The sequence below is a fragment of the Dinoponera quadriceps genome, unplaced genomic scaffold (genome assembly GCF_001313825.1).
Source record: "Dinoponera quadriceps isolate SergipeBrazil2010 unplaced genomic scaffold, ASM131382v1 scaffold3807, whole genome shotgun sequence".
NCBI lineage: Eukaryota > Metazoa > Arthropoda > Insecta > Hymenoptera > Formicidae > Dinoponera > Dinoponera quadriceps.
The window spans coordinates 2,803-26,431 of record NW_014557804.1 but is presented as its reverse complement, the minus strand read 5'-3'; the positions used below and the strand labels follow the sequence as shown (position 1 = coordinate 26,431).

General features: G+C 37.9%; 1 protein-coding gene across 5 annotated transcripts; it reads right to left on the bottom strand.

Moving 5' to 3' along the window:
• Nucleotides 1–72: 72 nt before the first annotated feature.
• On the bottom strand, nt 73–23,337 carry LOC106749467 (BTB/POZ domain-containing protein 6-B). 5 transcript variants are annotated; one of them, XM_014628944.1, is made up of 7 exons: nt 22,840–23,296; nt 17,386–17,718; nt 7,261–7,472; nt 5,692–5,864; nt 5,156–5,412; nt 4,444–4,838; nt 73–4,172 (listed from the first exon to the last, which is right to left on the bottom strand). In XM_014628944.1, exons 2-7 carry the CDS (start codon nt 17,429–17,431, stop codon nt 3,951–3,953), a joined length of 1,305 nt encoding a protein of 434 aa, XP_014484430.1. In that variant the 5' UTR covers nt 17,432–17,718; nt 22,840–23,296; the 3' UTR covers nt 73–3,950. The 5 variants fall into 5 exon arrangements, with proteins under 5 accessions (XP_014484430.1, XP_014484431.1, XP_014484434.1 ...); XM_014628945.1 differs by lacking the exon at nt 22,840–23,296 and adding an exon at nt 17,800–17,842; XM_014628946.1 differs by having other exon boundaries at nt 4,041–4,172; nt 4,440–4,838; nt 22,840–23,303.
• Between the last annotated feature and the right edge of the window lie 292 nt (nt 23,338–23,629).

Genomic DNA, 23,629 nt, shown 5'->3' with positions numbered 1-23,629 from the left:
CTGTGTGTAGTTTCTATGCATTTACATTTGAACTACGGACAACAATTTTTTATTTAGGCGACATATTAGTTACTAAATACCATACCATAACTTGTAACTATGGCACATTGAGTATTACGTGTTTCTTACGAAGTACATTTCTTTGTCCGTCTTGCCGACTATATAGTAAGGATGTTCGATTTTATTTAATCGGTTCTCTCTCTCTCTCTTTCTCTGCGATTTTATCGTGATTGTTAGAGGAGAATCGATTCTTCATTTTTCAGGAACAGTATATTTGAATGAAGCCGATGACATACAGTGTTTGTCTTTGTACCAGGAATATCGCTGATTGATGCATTTTCAGACATAGCAATTCAGCGCGAATAAATATGTATTATCCGATTTATTAAGGAAAATAAGGCGTTATCTTCTATCTTTATCGCTTATTGGATGGAAAACAGTAGCAAGAATAGAATGACGCTGTAGCATTGATACCGCGCTCCTTGAACGCCTCTTTTATCGCATAATTTTTTAAATCGATTTTCACAAGATTGATCTTTACGATTTTTTCAGCGAATCCACTATTTCGATCAATTCAGAAGTCATGATTTTGTCATGAGAATCCAACTTCCGTACTTTATAGTTAATATGTGGCAAATTGAAAGTCACTCTGAGATGATGTTTGGAAACATAAGAGTGCTAGTGCTGATAATTCTTCTATGCGCTATGTGAATTTTGGATTGAATATTGGTATACTTGCATATAGCTGTTGTAAGCTTCCTACAGGATCAAAAATGATGAGGCAACATTGGTGTCCCGTAACTTCTATAGGAAGGGGTGTAAATTGAAACACAGTCGTTTAAATTTCCTTAGTTTCCTTAGTCGGTTCCTTGACATCTTCAACGATCACAGAGATATTTGAAATGTAAGCACGGTCGCGTTTTCAGTCTATAACTTTATCAAAGCGTACGTTAAAAGTGCAAATTTCATTATGTACGTTAATGATTCGACTAAAGAACATGAAATAGCAACGATAAATGTGTCGTAAAGCGATGTCTTATATGAAGTTATAGAAAATGTACACAGAGATATATATCATTTATATAAAACAATTGTTTTTTTTTTTTCAATAATTTTCAAGACATATTTAACAATACATTCGATTTTCGAAAACTTCTCCCGGTTTAAAATGTCCATAATGCAGTGTCTCTTATTCATTTAGGTAAATAAATATTTAACATAAAAAAATGTGAGGACTTGCGGTAAATAAGGTTTGCAGATATATTAATTACATAAGCATGACGAGGCAAGAAGAACCCGTCACATTTTCTACTGTATATAAATTTCTCAATAAATTTGGAGATACCAAAAAAACTTGACATTTCCTGATCCAAGATATTTTTTATATATATTTAAGGTTACGAAGTAAATCTCTGTTTAATGACATTAGAAGGAAGAAGTTGCATGTCAAGATTTCTCGCATATAAAGGGATATATTCACAAAATGACGATCAATTCAGCAAACTTGTAAAATTTTCCTTTGCTCGAACAATCGATAAGTAATCGTAAAATTGACAAAATCACGAGAAAAGATGTTGAAGAAGAATGTCACGTTAATTTTGCGACTACTCTTATTTTTACGTACTCTCACACGGACCAGTCATACAGTTTTATGTACTATCTACACTACAAACAATTTAAATGTTATATACTCTGAACAGCAATTATGAACATAACAAAGATACCGTGATAACACATGTTTACGTTAATTAACGTAGATTTTACGCGACTTATCTCTCGTACGCTGAGTTTATAAAAAATTTCCGGAGAAGGCAGTTATGAAAGAAATATACATTATTTGCACTCGTACAATGAAGAGTATTACATGACCTGTCCGCCAATTTGAAATCTCAGAAATGTTATAAAATGTATATTGCGGAAAGTGTTTCCTCTCGTAAAAGCTTGTTTCCTCATGAGCCGTGACAAGAGTTCCTCGCTGTTCGATGACGTCAGAAGCGAGAAATTGCATGCCGAAATATATTACGGATATGCGGAGATTAAAGAATATATGCACAAAATTGCAATTGTGATCGCACACTTGTAAAAATGTCCTTTCCTTTAATCTGAATGATCAATAAATAGCCGTAAAATTAACGCAACAGAAATCGTGAGAAAAAAATTAGTTAAAAACGCAAGTACACATATTACACTAATTTTCGGCTATTTATTGATTGTTAAGAGTCCGGCAGGAGATTCGATCTGGAAACCTTGTACTCTGCGAAAGTGCAGTATCTGCGTGTGTCCATACACACTATTATTATATCTCTCGCACTTACTACGTCACACTTTCCGCGATATATGCACTTTCCAGCTTTTGTCTACGTAGAAGCCATACTTTCCTATCCAATATTTTTTTGAATATTCTCAATAATATTCACTAGGGACAAATCCCGATTTAGACCCTTAAAAATTTATAATAAATGCGGACTCTTGCTGCAATTCACATTGGGCGCTCATTCAAACAATAGCGTATTATTTACTGTTGTCCGAAAAATATCGCTCTGTACGTCCCTGCAGATGGTTCCCCTAATTATGAATATCATAATTATAAGGTGATTCTTTCTTTATTTTGGCCTGGAGGAAAGATTCTGTAGTTCCGGGGCTACCACAGTGACCTCCTGCCGGGCCTTTTGCACAATGGAAAATCGGAAACCACGTATCAATTGCTACGCATTGATGCACGGTTTCTGATGTATTCTATTGGCTGTGTTATTCTTCATTCCTATGGTTTTCCATTGTGCAAAAATGGGCTTCAAAGTGCGCAAAATTGTGAATTAGCGGGGAAATAAAACATTCCCCAAGGAGTAACAAAATATGCACAATATCTTTCTTGTTTTTATATAATATTAGTGAAAGTAGCATCACAGTCCTAAAATTCACGCGGTAGAAAAATTTCAACGAGCTAACGTTTTTCTGTTCTATCCATAAAATAATATATCTCAACCAATAAAAAATTCATCCTACACAGCAGAATGATCTAAATGTTTAAAAACATCGAAAAACATTTCTCGCTCAGCCTCTTTCGCTTTTAAAAATATTATCTAAATAATCTATCGCAGAGCGCTCTCTATAATCCGTAATGATCGCATAATAATATTCTAATAATGGCAGAATATCGCTTACTCCTTCACGCCGCGTCCACTAATGAAACATTGTGGCAACATTCGCGGGAAATACACTTATCGGACATTTTTGAATCATCCGAATCCATGTTAATAGTTGTCAAACTCGTCTCATGTGAAATACTCAGATTTTAATTAAAAATTTGACCCGAGTTTTTCAGCTGGATTGTGTGATATAGATTTGACACTACTTATATAGCACAAATCCTCTATAGACACCCTACCCTAGTACTTCGTACTTCGTTTTTATATTAGTTTTACATCAGCTAGCTAATGCTGGGGAAATGTAACGCCAATGGAACATCCTAGGAATATTCGAATATTTCTGAAACTTTTTGTGATTATGTTGTAAACGCTTCGCCATATAAACCAATTATATTTTTTTAAGCGCTTCAAAGAATTTGCAGTTTCAAGTGGATCGTACCTTATAACGCTAAGAATCTCATATTTAACTACGAATAAAAAATTTCTGAATATCTCATACGAGACGAGTTTCAGCTATTAATGCAAGTCCTGGTGTGCTTATCATCAAGAATTTCCGTAATTAATGAGCACCGTTTTAGTTATGCAAAATCATGTCGGAAATGAATGTTCCGAATTTCGAAAATGTAATTGCGAATAACATTTAAAAGACGTCGCTGTGTTTCCCTTGGATATTGCTCGCACAGTTTTCGTGTCTCGATTTCACGTGGGTTCAAAGTTGTAACCGAAAAGCGGATAGAAGAGTAATGGAACATGTTTCGGTGGGTGATCTGCTTTTTGTGATTGCCTACGTAAATTTTGACTCGATTAATCGAACACGCAGGAGAGGACTTGTATGAGGCAGTTGCCTATCCTAGCGCACGTCCTCTGCCCTTGACTAGCGCATTCCTTCCTCCTGTTTTTCCGGTTGTCTTGTCGCTCCTTCTTGCCCGGCTTCAACATGTTGCAGTCTTGAGTGTTGCACTTGTACCTGCTGACCCTAGGCGTGTCGGACAACATTGACGGATGAACGGCTGACGCGCTCCGGAGCTATAAATGAAAGAGACCTTCCGTAATTACGGTTTGAAGAGTAATTTGGTTTAACAGTTTTTACAAAGTGCTTTATTTTACAACATAATCCCCTCGACATACTTCTCCCAACCTGGTTTTTTTTTTCACCGAATCCCTCCCGAAAGGGTCCCGGAATCGAAACATTTTTCAACGGGTTACTTTATTTGGCGGTGAGTCTCAATATTTAAAAATAGATTTTTCCGTCTTCAACTTTTCTTAAATAAGAGCGCAAATAAAGACGCGCACTCACACTACCATCCACCGAGCTCTCGGGATGCTTGAGTATTCTCGAGACGATATGCACGCATTCCTCGTTCGTCAGAATGCCGCTCGCCATAGGACCGCTAACAAACTCTTGATCATTCATGAGAAGATACCGCACGCTGAAGCAAATTTCGTCTGAGAGTACAGCCCTCTTGTTGAACGGCAAGGGCTCGAGACCTTGTCTTCGGCACTCGGCTGCAGCCCACCTGTCCAACGCTGAGAAAAGGATGCACTCGCTGCTGAGATTTAAAGTATCGCGGCGTGCTAAATGGGCCACCTCTTGGACACTGAGTTCCTCGAAGCGTTCTTGATGCAGCACCACCGCCGGACTCAAGTCGATCACAAATAGGCACTTGAACAAGAGATCGGTACACACAGCCGCTGGAATATGAGCGAAAATAGGCAGTTAGGTTTGAAAAATTCGTCGGTCAAATCGGATGCAAGCTATTGGATTGATGTAAAAGTATGTTCTGTCGTTTGATGATATTTTCCCGTGCTTTCATTATCCTATCTCGACGGAATAAGCAAGTTATGACGTAACGTCACAAGGTACATCATAAGTATTACGGCTCCAAAATGAACGCTACGCTCATAAGTGCTCATCCAAATCAAACGCACCTATAAATACGGTTTGTTCCTTCATTTGTAATTATGCGGAAATATTGTTCCTGAGAAATATAACGTAACCGAAAACATACCTATTTCATTGGCTTCATCTCCAGGCGACATCGGAGCTGACGGTGAGCACGGCGATCTATCGGAATCAGGTGTCGAATTGTTCGCGTAGAGTCCGAGGCCCTGATAGATCTCGAGCACAGTTATTTCGTCCAATTTTTTTTCGAGAAATGCTGCGGCAAGTCTTGCTAACTCGGGACAAAGATATTGATGTGCAGCGTCAAGCGTAGCTCTAGCCGTCGACACCGATATGAAGTTTACCGGTTCATCGTGAAGATATCTGTGATTTAACGGATAATAACGTCTTTCCGCTTTTATTCTTTTCAAGTATGGGTACATGTGTATATACAGGGTTGGGTAAGTTAGTATTTCTTTTAACCAAATTAAGTTAAAAGTTCATCGCCTAAAAAATAATTAAGTTGGCGTTGAAAGTTAGGAGTTGATTATGCAAAGCAATATATATATATATATATATATATATATATTATATTCTCATAAAAGTGAGGACATCTCAGCAAGAGTTTGGACGAGTGAAGATGAAATCTGTCTTAGGATTTACCTGAGGAAATGATCGAACGCTCGCTTATCGACGTGTTGTAACTGCAACAACGGCGGGGAGTCTGTCACTGGCGGCGCAAGCGGACCAGTGAGCATCGCCCGAAACCATTCCGATCTTCTGGCTAGCTGCTCTCTTTCGACGCAGTACGTCCACGAGTTGCCGGGTAACCCAGCCTGCATACGATACATTTTTCGCAATGAATATGTTCCATCCATGGGAACTTTTCATTCATGTTGCGTGGGTCGCATGCGCCCCGTGGAAACTGTATTGTACATGACATTTATGGGCATCAATTGTGATTATATGAAATATTTTTGATATGATTACATATTTATTACTGATACGTATATTCATTGCTGATTCAATGATATAATTTTAATAATAGATAATGTTATTAGTAGTTAGATAGTAAAAATATATACAAATATATACAGGATGTCCTAAACTAATCTCGGTTCCCGTGGTGTGCAAGTAGAATGAGTGAGCAGAAATGTACCATTTTGCAAAATTCGCAATAGTTGGTGAGGAATTATTTTGTCCGAACTAATAAACGCACGGGACCGGACATTATGTAAAGAAAAATCGCTTAATTCCGAAGATCTTCTAGCAACGATGAGCATCAACTGATTTCGAAAGGTGCACGCAGCAAGTGACACAGGATTGGAAAAGAAACACGTCGCTTGCTATCAATTGACACTCATCGTTACCAGAAGATATTCAGTCATTTTTCTTCATACAGAGACTAGCCTATCTCTTCCCGTGACAAAATAATTAGTTCCTCATTAACCATTGCGAAGATTTGCAAGATGACGTTTCTGCTCAGTTTCATCCGTTCTACTTGCACGGGAACCGAGATTAGTTTGGGACAGTTTGTACACAGAATAGGGCACACCTCATCAATTTCTTTCTCTATTTTGAAATATGTTATAAAGAGTGAAATTCTGAATAATTTTTATCAATGCAACTATATGAGAGTCGCATGTAGTTTCGGAGATAAAGTTTAACATTTTGATGTTAAATTCCAGAAATATCATAAGCTGGCATTACTTACAAAGTTTATACGTGCTATACTAATCCCTTATTCAAACAAAGAAAAGTATTACATTATTTATAATATGATTCATTATTGGCGATCGTCATGTATCTCAAGCGGTTCGAGAGCAGCTTTCAATATTCGACTACACGAAGCCTTGTTGAGGATAATGATAAATTAATAGATCTTTTTATCAATTGGAAAGTTATTCATGGAGATATTACCCCTCCCCCCCCCCTTATATGGCAAGCCCGCTATATGGCGCGCGAGGTGAAAAATATATTTAGGATCATACAATATTGACTATTAATGATATCTTGAGGTCGCTGAACTTAAACATGGCGGGTCCAATATGGCGGACTAAAATGCAAAAAACGACTTCGATGAAACTCAATAGTCGACAGTTTTGAAAGTCGCTAATCATGAATGTAAACCCTCGAAACTAAATTTGATCGAAATCGAATTATTTTTATTTCTATGCCGTTTGGGGTATAAAATGTTGCTTGCCGCATAAAAGATTAACAGACGATATATACCTGGAGCATCACCATGTTCCGTCGATCCGCGATTTCTTGCGCGCTACTGTTGGACGCCATGAGAGGAACTCGAGACATATCGGCTAGGAGATCCTTGCGGGACGTAATTAACGGTGGAATCACGATTATAGAGTAAATTCTGCTCCGCAGTCCCCCGTGAGGTCTTCCGCGGCGTTTTTCAGACTGGACGCGAGAACATTGCGAGTTGCCTCCTGTACAAGAGTTAGAAGCTCCATTCAATATTAGGTAGCATATTGAGACGATCGCGTTGGAAAAGTCGATTATTTGAAAATCGTCGTGGAAGAAAAAGTAAGTGTGAAACAAAATTGTGCAATATTTCTTAGATAAGAAAAAATATCACTTTAATCTCGTTATAGAAATGTTGTATCGCGCTTCGTTTTCAAAGACACCTCTGCGAAAAGATGACGCAACCTTACGTGTCGCTTTTTTATGGGGCTGTTTCTCGCTCTCTCTCTCACTCACTTTCATCGCGAATCGTCAATGATTCACATACTCACATGTTATCTCACAAGGCGGTTCAATGACTTTTATTTTTACGCGTTTTATCGACTTTGCAGGCAATACGGTATCCTAATTCACACACGGCGGTATTTGGCGATATTTACGGAAAGATATTATTGCTTCCCTTACAGAAATTTAATCCTGAAAATTACTAAGGAATTTACAGTGATTAAATATTTCAAATTATATATATAAAGATATTGTGTGTCCTTTTTTATTGATATTAATAATAAAGTAAACATTATGAAAAAAAGGAAAAAAATACATACTCAGAACGGTATCGAACCTGGGTCATCTAGTTAGCGGTCCTAGTTCTTTTGCCGGAACACTTGTTTGATATTTGCTAACTATCTACTGTACTTCCACTGCTTTCTCAATATTTAATCACTACAAATAATTCAATAATTCTCAGTATTAAATTTCTGTAAAAATATATTTCATCACTACTGCTCTATTAAGCATCAGTATTTAAATATTCATATCAATAATGAAAGTAATTAATCACTGCAGCTTTAAGCACTGAAATATTTTTGGGATCGAGCTCTATAATTTAACAATCAATAAATATCTGCAAAATCAATAACCTTTCTTTTTGCCTCTTCACCTAATTTTGTCACATTAATTTTACGGCTATTTATTGATTGCTAGAATAAGAGGGAAATTTTGGGGACATTTTACAAATGTGATTAATCAGTGATATGTCATTTTATATCCTTTCGTTTCAACTCAAGAACTTTGAGCATACGTATTCCTTCCGCTTTTGACAATCAAGATCAAGTCGGCGAGGAAACAGAAGCCTCAACGCGTTCGCTGCTAAGGTATATTTGAAGAACTTTCTCCACAGATTATTTCGTACTTTTTCTTCTTATGTAATTGTAAGGAACAAACTTAGTTTGATAACGTGGACAGAAATTTCGCTGTCACACATACACAGAACGCTCTCATGAGAGATCGTTACTTTGCACATGTATCACACGCTGGTGGCGAACGTGTGTTATAAATATCGAATTTAAGAGTACTCGCCAAGTTTCTCCCGTGCCAGATGTATTGCAATTTCAAGGATATCGATGCTAACACGAACAACGATCTACGATGCAGCTGTATTGACAAAACAGCCAGGGATGTTTGATAGCAACATTATATATTATCAGTCAGCTGTAACTCTCACAACTCGAAACCTGACCGTCCGGCGCGTACTGTGAAATACGAATCTATTTCACGTACTTGCCTCAAGTCAATTGCATATTAATGGAAATATCGTCTGCACACTCTTATTTATTATTATAGCTTTTATAGAAAAAGACTGATTGTTCGGACGTTGAAATATTTATAACTAAAGTTGATAATCTTTATACGTGTTTCTCGAAGTTATTATTTTCTATCTCTATTTTTAAAATTTTTATAAAAAATTTCTGTGGTAGTAAATAATAATATACAGGCTAATGTATAGATTAGCATACAAACATTTCAGGATTACTGATTGTTTTGAAAACTCAGCGGCGGAAATTTCATAATTTATTGTAATACTTGGAATCGCAATTTTTCTGTAGCTCGCTGTTCAATGTGTTACTGTCCACCTATAGAAATCACAATTGATACTCATCGTTTCTACGAGATCTCCACAAATAAGCCATTTTTCTTTATACAGAATTCGGTCTACCATTTCTCGTGCGCTCATTAGCCGAGATAAAATAATTAATTCATTCATTAACTATTGTCAATTTTGCAAAATAGTACATGACCTTTCTGCTCAATTTTATCCATTCTACCTGCACACCACCGAGATTAGTTTGGAACACTTTGTATATATTTAAACATTTATATAATTTCTTTTAATGCTTGTGCATTTTCATTAGGTCAACTAATGTATAATAAAGCATTAGTGAAAAAGTAATGATGTATTTGTAATGCTACGTATATATATCAATTTTTTGCTTCACGTCGATCTTAATAATTCACTATATTTTTTTATCTATTTTCAATTATTTATTTTATTTAGATCAAGAAATAAATTTATGGAAAAATAGTTTCCATAAATGATAAAATTATAAAGAGTCTCTTTGATGTGAACTCATTGAAAACTCGATATTTCTAACTACTTCAATAAGTCAATTCTCCTTTAACTTTCCACGAATATGTGTTTCAAGTGTGTAAAAATGTAAGAAAATGTACGTTAAGTTAATGATGATATTATTAATTACTCACTGTTTGCGATTTAGTTTCGACACAATCTTCGATTTCTCCTACACAAATATATTATAGATGTTTTAAAGCAAGTTACATTTGGCTTCTCTACCGGTATTGCCTTTTCGGCAATTATAACAATATTTTTTTATCAAGATATCTTATCTCGCATGTGATAACTTTATGAGATCGAGAAAATAATCGTTACATCCCGCACGGATGGTCACCGTAAAACTCTTCCTTCACTTATCGTTAACGCGATATAAAATAAAATCGGCGAAGAACTCGGGGAATAACCCTTACAGAACGAGAAGTCTCGCTCGACTGACAGATCGGTCGGTTTCATGCTTCCATTATGAATGACTCAGATCCTCTCAGAGAGATCGCTTAATGTAAAGGCGTGTGTGCTTCATTTTATCCGACTATGTCGACAATTGTTTACAAACATTGTCGACCGGAAAGAGACGTGCGGGAATGCTCGCAATCCGTGAGAGGGACCTTATCGAACTTGTAGGCGGAATTGAGTAACTGAGTCTGTTTGTTGTACGCTCCATAGTCGGGTCGATCGAAGAATGGCATTATTCATGGCGGGACATCGTCCGATCATACAAAGCCCTGCGACAGAAATTCATTCTAATCTGATTAAAACATTTTTTCGTACACTGAGAGAAATCCCACTAAAATTATAGTAATTTTCCGCCTAAACTATATCTTTTTCTGGTTTTGATAAAAAAAATAGTGCATATAAGGTTATTATCAATGACATTATAGTAACACTTGTTAGAAAAAATTGGTTCTCCTGTCTGAAATTATTTTATTTATGCGATTATAGTTACAGATATAAAAAAATTTTTTCTCTCAGTGAATGGGGGTAGAAAATCCACTCTTAGCTCGAGTAAAACTTTCGCAATCGGCAGTATTTTCACTCGATCGTGAAAATATTGCCCCTTTTCACTTGAATAAGATTCCGCTCCAACTAATATAAAGAGTTTCTAGTTGCGTGAACCCAGTAAGCAACTGAATATTTATTACATTGAGAAAAAAGTTTTTGGTACAATTCTTTCCATAAGAAAGCGTACGGTCTTAAGGAGGTCGGGTTAAAACATCTTTACACATATTTCAATAGTTTGAAGCCTTGAAAATTTATTTGCAAAGTTTTTAATGAAAACTCGAAGAATTGTTGAAGTTATAGGCCGTAGATTTGAGCGGCGCGTAGATAGACAACCGCAGACAGATCGCCCTCCACTTCTGAATAAAAAAGACCGATTTATGAGGATTAATCTTCTCAAAATTGATTAAAACGATGCCCTATACTTGAAATAATAATGAGAACTTTAATGTTACAGAGTGGCATTTCACTTCGAAGTATATTTTCTTCATCGAAAAATAATGGAAATTGCTGTCTGCTCAGCGGTTTTTTATGTTCAATGAAGGATGCACACCATTATTAAAGATGATAGAAGTGCTGGGAATAAAATTCCGGCTCCACACAAAATTTTTCACAATTACATCGTGATGCTGAATGGTTAACAGCTCGATGGCCTTTCGAGTTTCGAAAGGCGAAGATAACTCGGGAAAATGAAAAACTGATCGTGTAATTTTTCCCTAGAATAAACGTGTGAAAAGTGAAAATTCTAAAAGTTTGCAAATTGGAAAATTTGCACTTTTTACGAATTCACGCTAGAGGAGGAGATTCATTACTCCGTACAGCTTTTAAGCAGCCGTCGACCAGAAATAAGGAAGTTACGACGCTTTTTACCATATGAATATTCTAAAACACTAGTCGAAAGTGTGTCAAGAAGGTACCTGACAATAACGGACTGGACTAAGTAATTGTGCCCTTTTCTATCTATTTTGACATATTACAGTCTTTTCTTTCTGACTTGTATATTTTCGACATGTATGTGGGAAAGTCTAATTGCATAATAGAATAATTATAGTCAAGAGGCGCATCTTTGTAGTAAGTATTATAATGTTATCGATAACTCCGTGTGCACGTCTCTATATATTGCTATCATTAGTTTTTGTTATAACAATAAAGAAATATAGTTGGCATAAAAAGAAAATTACTATGATCTGTTGAGAAATTAATGATTCTTTCTCCTACTGTCTGAAATATTTTTATAAATACATATAATTAAAAATATAATTTGTTTCTTTGAATTATTTAATGATCAAATCAAATTCACGTCGACTCAGTTCTTCATGACGAGACTCGTTGAAATGTCGCTACATTTGCGACGCCGTCGCGAGAACAAATGCGCTCTTTTATCCTCTGTTTCCTCCGACATTTCCGGCGACAATTCCGCCGTCGCGAGGAACGCGGATACATATCGCGGTCCAGGAAATGGAAAGGTGTTAATCGCCGGTACGACTGGAACGTCGTGGCTCGAATGAATAATTGTCGCGTGTTAACCGATCGCAATTGACTGGTCTCATCGACCACGTAAGGTACAGGAAGACTCTAATGATATTCAACGCGGTCGTGAATAAGCCCGTTTGAGAAGTTGAGATCCCAAGGCCGTTTACAGCTCATGCAAAATATATAAGGCGCAAAAATATATTAGTAACGCCGTCGACAAACGCCCATCCGGGTTAATCGCTAGAACGATATCGCACAATCACAGCGAGTTACCTGCTGCTCAGACTTTGGCGGAAGAAGAAAGAAAAGCATAATTAGAGAAAACGGCCTACTTATAACGCGTTTATTTCGTACTATAATAAATATCTCACAAACTTGCCAATGAGAATTTCCAGTGAGCGATAAAGTCATTTTTCGAAAAAGTTTCTTGCGGTGACGCTGAATAACGTATAATAGTTTCTTGTATATATGTAGTTTCTCACATTGCTATCAACATCATTATGCGCTTCGACATTTCCATATATTTCTCGTATATTTTTGAAATATTCGAAAGTTTCGCATTATCGGATAATATCTTTGGAAGATAGTAGAAACATTAAATGCTCGAGAGATATACATAAAATAAACATTTCAAATGTTGATCTAATGTTTTTTGTTCACTGAGTTGATATTTTTGCAACACACTTAGCGATAACGCTTTTAACGACGGTAATTTATGGCAAAAGTGGGGCATCAGTATTCCCCATTATTAACCATCGTGCCGCTATTGAGAATTTCAAAGTACGCGCATGTGTTTATAGCTGAGGAGTGGCTCATTGGAACGGGCATCACGGGTATTCGTAAACGATATCTCACGAGGATGTACTTAGAGTCGTACTTGGCACGTTATCGCACTTTTTGATCGATCGCGCGTAATGCATGTGTAACTGCGTGGAGTCGTACCCCAACGAGTTTTTGCACCAGAGATGGACAAGATACACAGCCGATATTTCACATATCGATATTTTGTATTAATATTTTTATAGAAATTTATAAATAACAAACAGAGCAATGTTTTTTTTTTGCGCGCGACATATTTTTCCCTTTCATATATATATTTCAATATGCCTCGAAGTGTAGAAAAATTTGATTTTTTGTAAAGTATAATTTTTGATTCTCTTAGCGACATTTCCTTCTGTATAGTTCTGCCCGAATAATTTCGTTCAAATTTACTTCAAAATTTCTTGTTTATATTTTTTCTACTGATTCTCATTTGGCGATCTATACTTTCTGATGTCTGATTATTTTTGTAGGAAATATTATTCTAAAAATGTTTTACCAAAGACAATTTTTTTCACTAAAACCTTTTTCCGCTATTAATAACAGAGAGCTGCCCAAAATCAGTTCAAATATATTATTTTATGATTTTGAAATGTTATTATATCTAATGATATTACGATAAGATTAATTATTGAAACGAGAAGGCAGCAAATCGCGCGATGTGACTTTAGTACGGTCTGCGCTTTATCATAGTACAAAAACGCTCGCGGAATCCGTTTGAATCACGATTTCGCTAAAATTAGAGCCACGGAGGTCCGCACTCGAATGTTCAAGGAGGAGGAAGGAGGCGAGGTCGTTTAAAGGAGATGAATTTTATCGAAAGAAGAACTTAGAGAGGGATCGAAAGAAACGAGAGCGACCGTTATAGCACTCGTTATGCAGGCGCGCTTGTCTCTATAAAACTATTAAAATTCAAAACTAGAGAGGGGGAGTTTAGCGCAGTTAACTGCAATCGCACGATTGAAAGAAAAAAAAAAACCTCGAGGGCTGTGATAATAATTAAACCCGCTGGGCCTTTTGATCCAATTGAACGCCTTCATTCGCCCAGACGCGCCCGCATTTTAGCGAGATCGGCAACGTGGGACAAAGAAAATGTGCAAAAATTGTGGGCGAAACTGCACGGTGTCGACGATTTGCCGGCATTCTTGATGGCGATATAACACGAGGATATTCATCCTTTCGGGCGTGAGTGATACGATTTCTGCGCTATGATGGTACTTTCTCTCGATGACTTCGAATAAAAAATTTTAACAAAATATGAAAAGTTATTTTTGAAACACAATTCGTTACTCGCATTGCTCGTTACACAATGAACAAAGTTGCATTAGTTATATTCAAAGTTTCCAAGAGTAAAATCTTATTGTTGAGTGACTCACAGTCGGCTCACTTGAATGCGTTTTCGTTCAAAGAATGAATTTTCTATCCCGCCACGTGAATATTTTCACTCAGAATTGAGCGAACACCTATTGGCATTACATATATACAGGACAGTATCGTTCGACCGTCATACGGAGGAAAAAGAACAGGAATTTACTCCTTTCTGAGGAATTACACGTCAAGAGAAAAAGAAAGTAATAATCGTTTATCGTTATTCACGATTTTACCGCAATAACGGGCATTGCATTGTAAATTGGAAGCGTTTGAATACGAATTGAGCGAAGATTAATAGCCGAAGGGAAAAGCTAATTACACTTTAACTGTAATATCGCCCGCTTGCCTTGCAATTACAAGTGCGATCACCGTGGGGTTCGCCGATTGATTCAATCGAACAGATGTCGAAGTTGTCCCCTTCGAGTTCGCCTGTATGTAGTCGTTACTTGTCGAATGAATGTAAAGTGATTACCATTTCTACAAGCGCTCACTCCACTCTGCTCCAGACCACAACAGTCATGATACAAAAAATGTATCGGAATATGTACGCATTTTAAGTCTGATCTACATATCGTGTATGCCCTAAAACCCTTGACCCGACTTTTTGTCACCTTTTGCAAGTCAAGCTCCGGTCCAACGGTAAATACGACCGAAATTCCGGCAAACGGGATGAAGAAGTAAAGAAAGGGTGCGAAAAAACGGCGAGTCGAACGCCTCTGCGAGACGAGAGCAGATAATGACCTACTAGTTGAGACGATTTTATAAAAAAAAGTTGGAATCTGTACCGCGCCTCTCGTTGATAATCCGTACACGGTGTTCTGCGAACAATGGAGTCCCGTATCGGGAGAAATCCGATGTCGGTCACTGTTATGCAAAATTTTCTCATCCACCATTGGTCGATTAGTAATATCTGTCAGCTTGATAGATCCTATTTATTTATTTCAAGGATGAAGAAAGTTTTTTTTCCTTTTCAAAAGTAACTTGTTACCCACGGAAAATAATTTATTATCGTCAACGGTGTCGCTGTTCAAACGCGTTGTTACTTTCACTATTTCTACCAAGTTTTGAAAACCTTTCTTTCTTTTTTCTTTTTACGTATCGCTGCCACTCCCATCCCATATACATATATTGTATTCCGTTTCAGATAACGACTTCAAAAGTCTCTTGAATGATGCATTTTAAAGAAAAATTTTTCATACGAAGGCTGCAGTTTCAAGGGGGACATATGGTAGTAACCTTACTTTGTTGTACAGTCAATAAGGTCATTTCAAGATCAAGTTTATTCTTTTTTTTTTTTTAATTATATCATAATCATATAATTAAATATAAGGATATAGTATAAGGAATCATATAGTTTCTTCTTTTTTTTTAACACAATTCTTTGTTTATATAAAAGTGAGATTATCGTAAAGTGAATAGAGATATTTTACTTCTTATTTTTCGTTATGCAAGATATAAAAAATCTCAAAAAATACACTTTTCAATAATATATGGATGCTTATTATCATTAAAATTCTAATCGAATTTTCTAATTTAATTTCTTATCGACGCGCATAAAACTCCTCTTCGGTTGTCGCTTTCCGCCGCGTGAGAAAACCAACCGCAGTTAAATATCGTACAACATAAAATTCGTAAGTTTTGCCCGCCAGCCTCCGCCGTAACAAACCATTGTCGTCGCTATGGTGGAAGCGTTCTCTCCATTCTCTTTCTCGCGTAAACGTTCGAGCGCAGCAATTAGAAGAACCGGCCGTAAAAGTCGGCATTTACGAGCGCGTTCAGCCGCATGTATGCAAACGTCTATTAATAATTCGATCTTGTTACGCTCCTCTACCGACATGATCGATCGTCGCAACATGGGGAAGTGACAACAAGAGAACGGCCGCGGACGACGCCTCGGTGGATGACGGTGACAATGCGGGAACGTGAGAATTGAATCACCGTCAGTTGCAGCCCCCACAATGCAAGAATGTGCGAGAAATACTTGTCAATGAAGAAACCATCAGCGGAAACCTTGGCGCGCGGTAACATTGCATCGAGGTGAACGCTGAATTCAGGAATGACGTGATAGAGACATACGACGCCGTCTGTTTATACGAATGCCGCGCGTCAAAGTTCTTCTGTCTCGAGAAGGGATTATGGCTCTTGCAAACCAGCGCGATATCCAACAATGCATGCTTTCTCCAGAAGAACTGCATGCTTATTGGATATCGCGTTGGTCTGCCCATTAGGCGGGCAAAGAAACGGCGGGAGATATCGAGTGTCAATAGAGAGACGTTCGAGATGATGAACGAATTGAAGGGGGTCAACCGACACGATGTATCTTCAACGATGGATCTATGGATGTATGTGAAAAGAAAGAAACCGAAAGTTCGACTTCCCTATTTGAAGCGTGACAATAAAACTTTCGACTTCAATATTCAGAGATTTGAATTGTCAGAAAGTAGTCGGCGGATTTCTTTTGAAAAATAACTCCGTTACTCATGTCAATAGCTGAAAAAAGGTAACTTCGTTATTTTCCATCTAATAAAAAGAGTAACTCGTTGCCGTTATCGTTATTCAAGAGGTCGACGACCATTACTTTTGCGGTATCGAGTTTGGAGAATCTTTTTCAACAATCATTTTTTTCCTTTTCTTGCTTCTTCCGTATGTTTCTAGGGGAAACCGACAAACCACCAGAACAGAGATTATTTCCAACAAAAAAGATACATTATTACAAGTTAATTCGGCTCACAAGCGTACGCCAATTTTGCTGAAATACATTATGTATATACACTGGAATTTTATTCCAGTGGTCCGTCGGCCGCGATTCTCCAAAAATTATTTCTCGTTGTATGGTGGTGCAGTTAGCTCTACTTGACCTGACTTACCTGACGCGCAACCCTTCTCCGTTCTATCGTAGCTATTGATCAACATCGTCGCATGTTTGCTCACGCTTTGCGTCGTGCACTTGTCGAAAAGATTGCGCACGTTGAAGATGTAGCGCTCCGTATGTAACTAGCTCACAACGAGCAGTCACGCGTGCTCGTAATTCAGTCGGTCGATAGGTTGGTCGAGACAAGTCTCCCAAACGAGAAAAGGTATCGACGTGTCACTCGGAAACTACCTTCACTGATCGACCGACGATCGACGAATGAACTGCTCGGGGATAAGACATTGGGCTTTTGTCGCCTCAAACCATCGTCGGTCTACACACATCCGGTCTGCGAAATAATAAAACCACGTTACTCATCGTTCCACGCGCTCGCTTCCCCCTCTACTCCGTTCTCGCGAAGAAAACTCACGTTTAGACTGGAAAAATGCGAGGTGGTATGGAGCAATACTCGAGAGTATCTATCGGGGGTTCTCTTCTTGTTGTTCTCTCTCTCGTGTACGGAGGCGGTACATAGGAAGCGCGATGACGGGCGAACAAACGGAAGAGAGAGAGAGAGAGAGAGAGAGATAACGCAATGGAAGTGGAAGACCGAACAGGATACGTTTCCGCGATATGGAAAATCGTCGTGCGAATCTTTCCGATTAATTCCGCGCGCTTAACGCCTCACCGACGATAGGATTTGTGCTTTTAATTGAGTTTAAGTTATCAAAATATATTGAAACGACTACAGTGTTTTATTATATTGCGGTTTATTCAGTCCAAGACTGTGATTAATCTTTCAAGATGCGAGAAATTTTTTATTTAGAGACTTTTTGTAAGAGTGCTATTTTCCCTTAAAAACTACCTTAAAATTTTCATAATGAAAAATCATGAAAAAGATATTTCTCTTATAAAAGACCTAAAAACCCATGATAGTTGTAATAATTAGGCATATTGTGAGACATATGCAGACACAATGTCTGACCGTTACGATTGTGAGGGTTGGGGCGTTAACGCAATTGTTTCCGTACTTTTAAATTATCAATTTAAGCAATGCTTTCCAATACTTATGATGATTTTAGCCTATTTCTAAGGATGTATTTATTGGTTCATTTACGATCGATTGCAAACAGAAAAAAGTCAAAATACGACCATTTTCCGTGCACTATAATGAAAAGTCTGGCAGAGGTCCTTCATACTCTAGTGTGGTAACTATATGTATGAAAAATAAGTGTGTAGGATTAATTTATAGACGAAGGGTAAGACTCGCGCGATGGCACTGCTAAAGTATAATACTCGATAGCTGTCGGTAATTAGCGTGACTTTATGTGTGAAGATAATTTCGCGAGGTCGCGGATAATTGCTGCATGAATTGAAAGACGGACACCTGTCGTCGTAATGTACCATCGTTAACTGTAAAATAAACATGGAAAAAATATACGTGCGCGTTTTGTTACTAAGCTTCAATGCTTCGGAATTTATCGCGAAAACCGCGGGGTTTGTTATGTATTATTGTAATGTATGAAGGTTATGCAAAAATTTTAAATTTTGTTTAATTTTCTTCTATTTACATGTAAGTACTACAAATCAATCTCCAAAATATTTTCCCTCCATTATCTATAACCTTCTACTACCTTTCTTTCGGATTCCGTTGTGAAACAAAAAAATACAGTTGGTTTTGGTGGCAATGAATTCGTCGATCCACATCCCTGTCACATCTCGAAAACGCCGTCCGGCTAAAGCATGCTGTATCGCATGCTGGAATAAATGATAATCCGAAAGTCAAGCGAGTACGCTGCGTGCGGAAAAACTTCCCAGTCCAAGATAGTTGGTTGAGCAACACGCGGTCTAGCGTTATCGTGCAGCGAAATGGCTTTCCGATTTCCTTGACCAGTAAATGGCCCTTTTTCTTTCATTTTTTTTTCCCGGCCAAATTATTTAATTGACGACAATAGCGTTCAGTATTAGCGTTCACTTAAGAAGCTCGTAACAGAGCATACCTTTCACATCATTTTAGCATTCGGTTTTGCCACTAATGTACATAGCTGGCCGGGGTCTACTCACGAATGTCTGCGTTGTCGTATCAATACAATAGACATATTGTGTGGATTTAAGGACTCAACTTATTGGATATGTAGGATCAATATCTCCCGCGACTCTAATTGATATGACAGTTCCCTGAACTCAAATGGAGCTGAAAATTCTAACATGAAAAATCTCGGGGTTACAACAGATTTTATATAAGAAACGTTTCAACGGGCGAATTAGTGGGTTCGCACGTTTAGACATGATATACTTTGTTACAAAATCGTGCCTTATTTGCCACCAACAGGCTGAATTGCGATAACTACGATATTGTTTCCTCGTTCGTTCTGATCATTCACAAGATATTTACAAGTATCACAGTTCTAGCTGCAAGAAGCTGCTGACAATTTCGCCCGCTAGCATCTGCTAACGACTGTTTGCCACGGCAGATCTTCTATAGTTCTTTAGATCTTCTATAGTTTTATGTCGAATTTATCTCAAAATTTGTTTTAATCGATTTTATAAGTCAACTTTTTATTTATCAATAGTATTCTCAGTATAAACATATTATTGTATTGTTACATTGGTTAAATATTAAAATAGATAAATAAGTAGATAAATGCTTATTATCATTCTAGAGACTGAGAGAAAAAAATACCTGAAAGCTATTATATATTCGGTGAGTATATTAATAACATGTTTACTTGTATCAATTGTACATGTTTCCACACTGAGACAAAATACTTTTCAAGTCAAGGGATACGATTTTTTTTTTATACCATAGCTTTTCGTGAAAGCAAATTTATTCTACCGAAACAATGGAATTTAGATTTAAGTCAATATGTTATTAGAGGCTCAGCGAATAGATATTCTTTATTTCTTAGATGTTATTTTTTTTCAATGTAATATGGTAGTAGTAGGACAAAATTTATTTTTTTTTTTTACGTATTCAACCGTGTCGCTTGATATAAATATTAGCGAAGCATTCAAATGAAGAAAATTTGCAATGAACGCGCGTATGCATGAACGGACGTAATTTATGAAATACTTTCGGGGTACACACCGCGACGCATAAAATCGCGCGGCATTCACGCAATTGAGACGGCGGTGCACAAAGATACACTATGGAAGATTTACGTCCTGTTCGTTCATCTGTATCGGAGCGAAGAGGAACGCGAGCGTACAATTACACGGTCGTAATCGCGCCGAGTCACCCGCACGACGGATTTACCCGGCGCGTGTCGTTCGTGCATTGAACGCTCGCTCGAATGCCGCCACGCTCGATACATTTTCATAATCTGACTCACACCTTCGACGGGGCGATCGTGCGTGACGCTCTGAGGAAACAATCCACTCTGTGATGTGCGTGCGATCGGGTTACTTGAGTCTGTTTTCCAGAATTGAAATTTCCCATGGATTTACGGATGGAGAACAATTTGTAGAGAGTCAAGTGGTAGGTAACAACGAGCGAGAAAATTACGCGCGGTTCGCCGGTGGACGGAAGGAGAATTTTCGCGCGGTTTCCTCTTCCCTCCAAAGATGGCCGCTTGAGAACGTCACGTCAACGGTGTGATCAATACTCCGGGTTCGTATACAGTTTAGGTACATCTACATTCCGTGCCTATAACTCGCCCTCACACGGAGGAGGAAAAGAGAGTCTATTGGGCAAATTCAGCCCGCGATATCGGAAAGCGTAGTAACGATTTTATTGCTTTCGCGCGCATCGCGCAGGCTTCACCTGAGCGAGTCGTGTTTACATGCGACAAGAACGATCGTTTGCATTTTATCGCGAGGACGTCCAATTTGTTCCATGACGAGAATACGCAGCGAGATAGAGGTGTGTGTTCGTCCAAAATTTTGATGTTACCTTGACGATACTGACTTTTCTCTTAACCTTTAGTTCTACAGATTTAATTTTAATATTATCTTGAACATTTTGACAGCGAAAGCGGACATCATCAGGATCAAAGTAAGAGTAAATCATATTATTAGAACTGAAATTAAACTTATTTGGCTATCTCAGCTTCTACTATGTTGTAGAATTAAAAGTTTAACATAAGGACAAAATGTCGGCTCGGTCGTAACTTGGAAGAATCGACTTAAATATCTTTTAGGGGTTTTCAAGAGGAGCTTGCGAATTATGGATTTTATTCGACTTTATTATACATTAAATGTGCCGTAGTGTTTGCAGTCTCCTTTGGATTTGAAAACCAATATCGATGGCGCTCTTTAATTTTCAAGAATGCGAAGTAATCGATATTTCATCTCTGACATTGGAAATCGCGCGTTATTTGAGTACGATATAATTTTCTGCGAAGTATGAAGCACACAGATCGATAAGATTGGTAAACTAGAAGGAAGGAAGGAAGGAAGGAATGTCGCGTGAATCGAAAAAGAAAGTTCAGACAATGCGCGTTCTCACATCGAACACGCGTGCAATTAATAATCGATGATTTACGGCAAGATTTACTTGTATTTTCCGTGCTCTCTTCTTTCTTTTATCGAAATATATATAAAATTGCAATTATTGTGAGTAATCAAAGTCTGTAAAATTTTGGTAAAATCACTCCAATTTATTAGTTTGCGGTTGTGTTTATGGATCGAAAATTAATTTTTTTTTTTTTCGTTGGGCGAGCGATCGAAACATTTGTTAGAGAGATTCGCTTTCGTCCGTTCGTCTCGACTGCCTTATTAATTCGATGCACCGGGACAACAATGATAATACGACGGATGATTATCGTAAGATTGCTTAAGAATAATTAACAACGATTAAACAATCTACGCCTCTTTTCGCAGTCGCCAGTCCGCGAAGATAATCGCGCGAAAAACAAACGTTTACTCGTGTCGTTACCGTGCTACGGCGCTTGAGCGCTGCCGTTTCATGTGCGCCGAAATTTACAATCGATTATTCCCCGTACACATCTCTGTTCTCCTGACTGCGTGATCAGAAATGTTGCACGATAAGATTCCGCTTAGTGTCGCGAAGTGGTGAAACTCTGTCAATACCAAAGTTGTAACTACAAAAATCGCCTCGCCGAAGAAAAATCGTTAGAGAAACGTTAGCGCTTTATGTGCATTCGTTGCTATAAATACGTACCTCTCGGCCTCCAAGCATAACATTTGGTTTAAAGCCAGATAAAAATTCTAATTTCAGTTTGCAGGGAAAGCGAAACATTTCCATTTTCAGTTAACGGGACGAGCGAAAAACAAGTTGCACCATCGGGCATTTAATGTTATTAAGTGACTCCGAGTCTTGGAAAACAAATTTGGAATGAATTTTATTCAGGGAAAATGTCAAAGTTGTTATTGGTAGTCACAGCTTCTTAAAATTTGATACCGAATATATTGGCGATGAAAAATTTCACGTTAAACTTCCAAACGTACAAAGTTGACTCGCACGACAGTCTTATTATTAAATTATTTACATATTATCAGTGACAGAAACCTTATTTTTCGTTAAACTGCCGACGCCGCTTCCAAGCGCGATCCTCTTGCGTTAAACGCATCGTTCCAAGATATGTCCACATTTAATGTCATTTGACAATGTCGACGGTCGATGAAGCTCACTTCGTTTTTGCAGTCTCCACGTTCAGATTTCACTGAGATTTCTCCATTCATGGGGAACAAATGGATTCTTCACTGTAACACTTCATCTCTCTGATCAGCCGAACATAAGCGTAATTTTCGAAACGAAACACAGTGTAAAGCGTACACTCGTCGAGAGAGAGAGAGAGAGAGAGAGGGAGGCGCTGATCACTCACTCACTGATATTTGTGTTGCGTGTGATTTTATGTGCACTTGTATCGATTCATATTTGAGTGAAAGAGGAAAAACAAACGAGAAACACCTCGGGCACGTTGCGCTTTGGCCGATGACCGGCTCTGCAATGAACATATAATTCGCACGAAGGAACCCAGCCGTATATCGCTGTCTATACATAGCGCGGCCCGCGCGATGCGCAGACGCCAGGCATCTCGACGCTTTTGCCAGTGGTATAAAAAATATGTATGTATTAGATATTCTTCTATAATTCTTCTTCATCATTCGACGCGAATGAAGAAACACAAAAAACTGGTGCCAACACAAAATTATACCCCCGTGTTTCGTTCATTGTTTCTTTTTCTTTCTCTCTCTCTCTCTCTCTCTCTCTCTCTTTCTTCGATTTTATCTTTGAAATTCCTTATTTAATTATACTACTGAATGTTTTGTTTGTCTTTCTTCAAAATTGATTATGT